The 7,342-nt window shown below is 40.4% G+C and overlaps 1 protein-coding gene across 1 annotated transcript in view; it reads right to left on the bottom strand.

Moving 5' to 3' along the window:
• mafa (MAF bZIP transcription factor a) overlaps positions 1–6,894 on the bottom strand; it is a 130,712-nt gene extending 123,818 nt beyond the window's left edge. Inside the window, exon 1 of the mRNA XM_058388242.1 lies at positions 5,400–6,894. Within this exon, the coding sequence (XP_058244225.1) occupies positions 5,400–6,463 (1,064 nt within the window). The 5' untranslated portion in view covers positions 6,464–6,894. The remainder of the gene's footprint in view (positions 1–5,399) is intronic.
• Between the last annotated feature and the right edge of the window lie 448 nt (positions 6,895–7,342).

Here is a 7,342-nt window from a genome sequence, read left to right as displayed (position 1 = left end):
ACTGATGAAACCCTCCTGAGATATCTCCTGATATTCCTGCACATTATGGAGACGTCCATCACTCTGCTCTCTGTTTTAGTCTAAGCAAAGCCGCTCTCTTTAATCAGTCTGGACGATTCCAGAAATGAATCTAACGACTTTTAAAAGCTTCTGTTTGGCTGATTTTGAGTTCCACTGCGCCGTTTAGGCGGGAATGAACTCCCAGGGATGAGGAACATATCATCCTGACGGTTCATCTAAACCTCCAGACAACAATGAAGGAACCGGGTCCTACATTACCATCGCAAAAGGAAGGATCTAATTCATCAAACCGGATAGAACCAGATTCATTAGTATATGAGCGTTTACACAAGAACTTTAACTTTAAGAGAAAAACTTCAAGAACATTGAGAAAAAAGCTCCTTTATTTTATTAGCATTGATTAAAGAAAATTACACAATAAAGAAAGGTGAGCAAACACAAACTCATAAATTAAGAGAAATAAAATAAATTATCTGATCAGAAATGGTGGTGTGTAAACCAAGCAGGGGTGTGATGGAAAATACAGCGCACTATTATTATTATTATTATTATTATTATTATTATTATTATTATTATTATTATTATTGCTATTATTGTTATTATTATTTTATTTTATTTTATTTATTTATTTATTTATTTATTTATTTATTTTTTTATTTTATTTTTTTTTTATTAATTTTTTTTTTTGGCACAGAAGTGTCAAAATAACTTCCTCTTCTCTGTTTTCCAGTCTTTACCCTCAGCGCTCGTTCCACTCTCCCAGCCATCCAAGGCTTTACCTTTTATAGAGTTTTGTGGGCGTCGCCACATGTAAATGAGCTACTCGCAACATGCTTCACACTTTTTGGATTATAGAAACATTCACACGTAAGTTTACTTCAGGTTTTAATGACGAGGATGAGTGCAAAGGTGAACTTCTCATCTCGAGAGCGGTCTGTTTTACAGGATTTTAGATCGGTTTAAAGAAAGAAAAAGTGGAGAAAAGTGAGGGAGGGAAAAGACGGTGGAATAAACGTCAGGGTGAATTTTCTCCTAAATGCTAAGATAAAAAAGTTAGAAATAAAAAATAATAAGAAACAGTGCTTTTTTTGCCTGCTTGTAGCTTTATTCTGGCCTAAAGACAAGCATGGCCCACAGAAACCCCGCCTCTTTTCATTTTCCCCGCCCATTAATCATGAGAAAAAAAGGATTCAAAGCCTCATCACAGCCTCGTTTTATCCTCAAACCACTGACATGAAGACACGCTGTTCTTTTCTTTTCTTTCTTTCTTTCTTTCTTTCTTTCTTTCTTTCTTTCTTTCTTTCTTTCCTTTAAACCACAATAAGACTTTTCTTTTTCCTAAGAACTCAATCTGCAATGAAACTCTATAAAGCATCACAGTGTGTTTTACATTTCTGCTTCTACACTCTGGAAAGAGTTTGGATACAGTGACTGGCACACACACACACACACACGCATGCACACACACACACACACGCATGCACACACACACACACACACACACACACACACGCATGCACACACACACACAGTTTTTCCACAGAAAAAAAAAATCCGGCATGTATAATGATGCAGCAGGAATAATGTGCACATACATGGAGCTTAGGATTTCACACACACACACACACACACACACACACAGAACTATTAGATATTTGAAATCACACATGATAGAAGAACATTTGAATGTGCACACACACACACACACACAAACATACACAAACACACACATGATAGAGGAACATATGAGTGAATGGATACACACACACACACACACACATTCTCACACATACATACACGACAGAGGAACATTTGAGGGCAGTGGTGCACACACACACACACACACTCACACACACTCACACAAACACACTCACACACACACACACACTCACACACAATGTGAACTCCTAGATGTTTTTAATCACACATGCAAGAAGAATATCTAAGCGTGCACACACACACACACACACACACACAGATAAATGCATAAGCCAGTAAACTGTGTTCAGACTCAATATATGTACATAAAGCTTTCATATTTGTTTCAATTTAGGTTCCTGATATCACACTCACATGCTGGATGTTTGGGAACACACACACACACACACACCTCTTCATAGTCCTACCTTTACTCTAAACCTCATTATTAAGCCTAAGAGGCTAAAACATTCACGATACAACAGAACTACACAAAATTCTGATCCTCAAACACTCCCTAATGTTCTGTAACTCGTCTAACACACCTTCAGATCTTCCTCTCGCACCTTCATCACTTCCCTGAAGGTTTCAGTTACACAATTCCCTTTAAAGATACACGTGTAAGGTGCGCGAGATAACAGAGGTAACATTAGCATCTGGGAAAAGTGTCGAGTTTTTCAGCAGCGTTTTCCAGACTTTTTCCTCTGCTTCATATGACTCTGATGTACATGATAAACGAAGCAGATGTGAGACACGTGAGGAAGCTACGCCAGCCAACTGCTTCTGACACAAAGACGTGAAAATATAAATGCGTGGAAAGAAAGAACCCATCGTCAGGGTTCGAGACGTAACTTTAACCACACGTGCAGATTTCGGGAGTGAATCATGTTATTATTCATGTGAAGAGAAACCCAAGAAAAACGTGACAAAAAATGCGCAGAAAGCACCGGAAACGATACCCAGAGTCTTTGAGTGTCTGAGCGGGATCGTTAATGATCGTGCAAAAAAAACATAAAATAACGTTTTAATGCTAAAAAATATTTTCTTTTTCTTTCTCTGAGTCGACAGGTTGTGAAACTTGTGTCAAAAAGCTTGTGGCTTCCGACGGCGTGTCATAAATAAAGCACCGGATGAAGGTTATGACGCATCATGATCCTTTATAACATGGCGTTAGAAGCCGATCTGCTTTTCTGATTTTTTTTTTTATTTTTAATATTTTTTTTTTAACTGAATTAAATGAATTAAATATTTATTCATTTTTTTTATACATTAATTTATAGATTAAAATTAGAATGAATGAACTTCCTGTAAAGTCTAACTATCTGCTGAAAAAGTGCCCCAAAAAAATTAATAAATAAATTAAATAAAATAAATCAATGAACATCCACAAAAACACAGAGGTTCCGAAGCCCAAATTGCTTTTGTTTTTTATTATTATTGCATATCATATAGTTGTATGAAATGAAAAATAAGCACATATGAACATCACTTATGGTTAGTGAGTGAAATAATTTTGCACAGCAAAATATATATATATATATTTATATATTTTTTTTTTTAATATATATATATAATATGAGAGATTTTTTTTTTTATTTTAATTAACATACTTTAAAAAAAAAAGAAAATTGATGAACGGTATGATTCCCGTTTTTATTACAAGCAGGGTGTCAATCCCTGACTATATAACAATGTCCAGACATTATTGATTATTATATTATTGCCTCGTAAATAAATGAATTTACAACAAACAAACCAAAAAATAAAAAAAAATAAAATAAAAAATAATAATAATAATAATAATAATAATAAAAAACCCACAAAATAAAAAAAGCCCTGCTCAAAAATGTAACTAACACAAGATCATAAACTCTCCAGCGATGCCATTTTATTTTATTTTTTTTATATTTTAAAAAATTTACCATTTTGTTAGCGTTCTAGATGGTGTGATATGCTGTGTGATTAGCTACAGGCTACATTTTTAGTGCAACTCAAGTCCAAACAAAAAATTTAATTTTTTCTCTGAAATTCACCTTTTTTTCCTCGCACTGAATAAAAACTTAATACTTTGGTTTCAAAATGCAGTGGGAGGAGGATTTAGAGAGAGGGGCTACATCGGTCAAACTGCTTTTTTCATGGCAAGCACATGCTGAAATAATAATAATAATAATAATAATAATAATAATAATAATAATAAAAGCTTCTGCATCATCACAATAATCCTGCTGTATAATACACATTGTGTGAGTCCTTCCAGTTCACCTTAACACTATGATAAGGAAAAGAGTTTAGTGCATAGGGCAACGTCTAAAGCCTTTTTACAGCCTTCATTCATTCATTCATCCATCAAGTCATAATCAAGCTTCAGGCACACACACACACACACACACACACACATGACAGCACTATTCTTAGTTTTGCACACCCTGTGGGTTTATTACACAATGTTAAAAAATAAAAAAATAAAAAAGCAGTCCGTTAAACAATCCTAACAGTTTTAGGGCCCCGGTTTTTAGACTCCTTGTCATTTCTTGTGTACATGTGTGTTTGTGTGTGTTTGTGTGTGTTGTGTTTTGTTTTTCGCAAGGATGAGAGGTCCTTGTCCCCTGAAACACGGCTTCCGCTCGGCCGACTCTCGACGGGAATGGGTTCAGTGCATGGGGCTGCGTGTGGATGGCCGCTCAGGTCAATGCGGGAGGAAGGATGGTGCGAGGCGAGGCGAGGCGAGGATGTCCTTTTTTCACTTTTTTGCACAATATTCCAAAAAAGTGACTTTGGCAACAAAAACGAAGTATGAAGAATGCCATGCTGGAGTTATCCGAGTTTAAAAAACAAAAAAAAAGAGCTCAGTTCTCAAGCAAAAAAAGGAAAAAACAAACAAACAAACAAACCATACATGTCCAGCATGCAGGCAATAATATTAACACAGTCTCTCTTTTTTATTTATTTGTTTTTCTTTCTTTTTTTTCTTTTTTTTTTTACAAAAAAAAGTTTTTATGCAACGTCTATAGCTTCTTTCTTATAAGTCTCGTCATTAAACACACTTTTCTCTCTCTCTCTCTCTCTCTCACACACACACACTAAAAGGCAGAAAGGACAGGACGTATGTGATGGTAATGATGGAGGAGGAGGAGGAGGAGGAGAAGGGAAGGTGGCTTGGGTCTCTGATCCTCCACACACACAGGGAAAAAAAGAATTAAAAAAATAATGCACAAAGTGTGTACTGAGGGTAAAGAGGTTTTAAGCAAGCATTTCTTTCTTGTTTAAAAAAAAGAAGAAGAAGAAGTGATGGACATCTGGATGCATGCAGAGAGTATCAAAAAATAGAAGTGGCAGCTTGTTTGGGGAAAAACACCTCGAGTTTTGTGTCAAAAAAGAAAGACGCGTGCACAGAGCACCGTATGCGTGTTTTAGGGGAAAAAATAAAAAGAAACTCCAAAAATAATATTTGTCGGAGGGGGAAAAATTTAAAAAAAGTTCTGTCTATAAAAGCATGTCGTTTTTGTGAAGCAAGTCGTGTTCTTTAAAAGAATTTACAAGTTGCAAAAATCCGAATAAAAAAAACAATAATAATAATATTAAAAAAATCTACACGGGACAAAACTTCGCTCGCGCTATTTTCTGCTTGCTTTTTTTTTCTTTCTTTCTTTTTTTCTGTAATGATGGTGTGCGCAACTCACATGAAAAACTCCGGCGACGAAGGGTTGTTGTCGCTGCTCGAGCCGTTCTCGCGGAAGCCGCTGCCCACGAGCTTCTCGTACTTCTCCTTGTACGCGTCGCGCTCGCGCATCAGGCGCGCGATCTCCTGCTTGAGGTGCTCGACCTGCTGCAGCAGCTGCGTCTTCTCGCCCTCGAGCACGTGCCGCTGCTGCACGCGCTTGAAGCGGCACGACTGCGCGTAGCCGCGGTTCTTCAGCGTCCGCCGCTTCTGCTTCAGGCGGATCACCTCCTCCTTGCTCACGCCGCGCAGCTGCCGGTTCAGCTCGCGCACCGACATGGTGACGAGCTGCTCGTCCGTGAAGCGCTCCTCGGCGTGCCCGTGCGCGTGTCCGTGTCCGTGCTGCTGCTGCTGTTGCTGCTGCTGTTGGTGGTGATGATGATGATGGTTATGGCTGTGGTTGCTCGCGGCGCCGGATGGATGCGCGCTGCTGCCGTGATGATGGTGGTGGTGGTGGTGGTGAGGAGCCGTCGCGGCGGCGGCGATCACGGCTGAAACCACGGCGGCGGCCGGTCCGACTTCTTCTGCGGCGGGGAACTGCTGCTGCGCCCGCGCGTAGCCGTCGAAGGCGTGCAGCTGGTGCGCGCTGCTGATCAGCGCCTCCATGGCGTCATCCGTTCCGAACCCGAGCGCCTCCGCGTTTAACGGCGCTTGCTGCTGCTGCTGCTGTGGATGCTGCTGATGTTGTTGCTGCTGCTGCTGCTGCTGCTGTTGATGTTGTTGATGTTGCGCGTAGCTACCCATCCAGTAAAAGTCCTCCAAGTGAGCTTTGGGCTCGCCCCCTGAACCGGGACTAGGAGCCGAGAAACTCGGAGAGGGCGGCACCGAGCTGCACGGCGTGCTCATCGGCGTAGAAGACAGGGAGCCTCCGGCGAGCAGGCGCCCACACTGGGTCAAGCCGACGCGCTCGGTCTCCGCCGGCTCCTTCTTCACCTCGAACTTCATCAGGTCGAAATCGTTGACGTACTCCATGGCGAGAGGGCTGGTGGGCAGCTCGGTGGAGCTCAGCGCCAGCTCGGAAGCCATGCGCTTCCCGGTGACGCTCCTCCAGAGGGGCTGAAGAGCGGCTGTCAGCGCGGTGTGTGCCGGGAGAGAGTGAGCCAGCTTGATGTCTTGTTTTTTGGGTCCTTCTTGAATTAAAAAAAAAAAACAAAGATTGCAAAAGAAGTCCTTTTTCTCGTCTGTTCTTTTCCCCCAGCCTTTCAACTCCAACCTTTACACACACTGTCCCGCAGACGCATCCGAGATCCCAGCTGCAGAGCTTCAATCTTTCTCCGTCTCTCTTTTTGCTTTTCGGACATGGAAGACTTTTTTGTGCGCTCGTGCCCTGAATCACATCGTGCAGACCGCAGAAAGAGCGACCGGGAGAAGTTTTTTTTTGTAAAGAAAATAAGGAAATGCACTTTACGGACAGTGTCGACTCGGACGTGAAGAACGTGTGGGAGTTATTTTGAAAAGCCAACACAACGGCAGATGAGTTTAAAAGCATAGAGGAGTTTTTATAGGCGCTCTGACGTCACACAGGAACAGCCAATGGCGTGCTTCCTAGCAGTTCTGATTAACATTTCAGAACAGGAGCCAAAAACTTTTTTCTTTTTTCTTTTCTTTTTTTTTCTCAGCTGACTGTCAGCTGGACTCCTTAACTCTTAACTCTTTACTCTTAACTCTTTACTCTTTACTCTTTACTCTTAACTCTTTACTCTTTACTCTTAACTCTTTACTCTTTACTCTTAACTCTTTACTCTTAACTCTTTCACGACACCTTTTTTTAAATGCTTTGCACGTGCACGTTTATTTTTATTTATTCCTCTTCTTTTTCTTCTTCCTTCTCCTATCTTTCTGCTTATAAGAACAACATTATGCACATATATATATATATATATATATCACAACACATCTGAAACA

The sequence above is a fragment of the Hemibagrus wyckioides genome, linkage group LG04 (assembly GCF_019097595.1).
Source record: "Hemibagrus wyckioides isolate EC202008001 linkage group LG04, SWU_Hwy_1.0, whole genome shotgun sequence".
Classification (NCBI taxonomy): Eukaryota; Metazoa; Chordata; class Actinopteri; order Siluriformes; family Bagridae; genus Hemibagrus; species Hemibagrus wyckioides.
The sequence above is the reverse complement of the archived record's forward strand: the minus strand, read 5'-3'. Positions and strand labels throughout refer to the sequence as shown.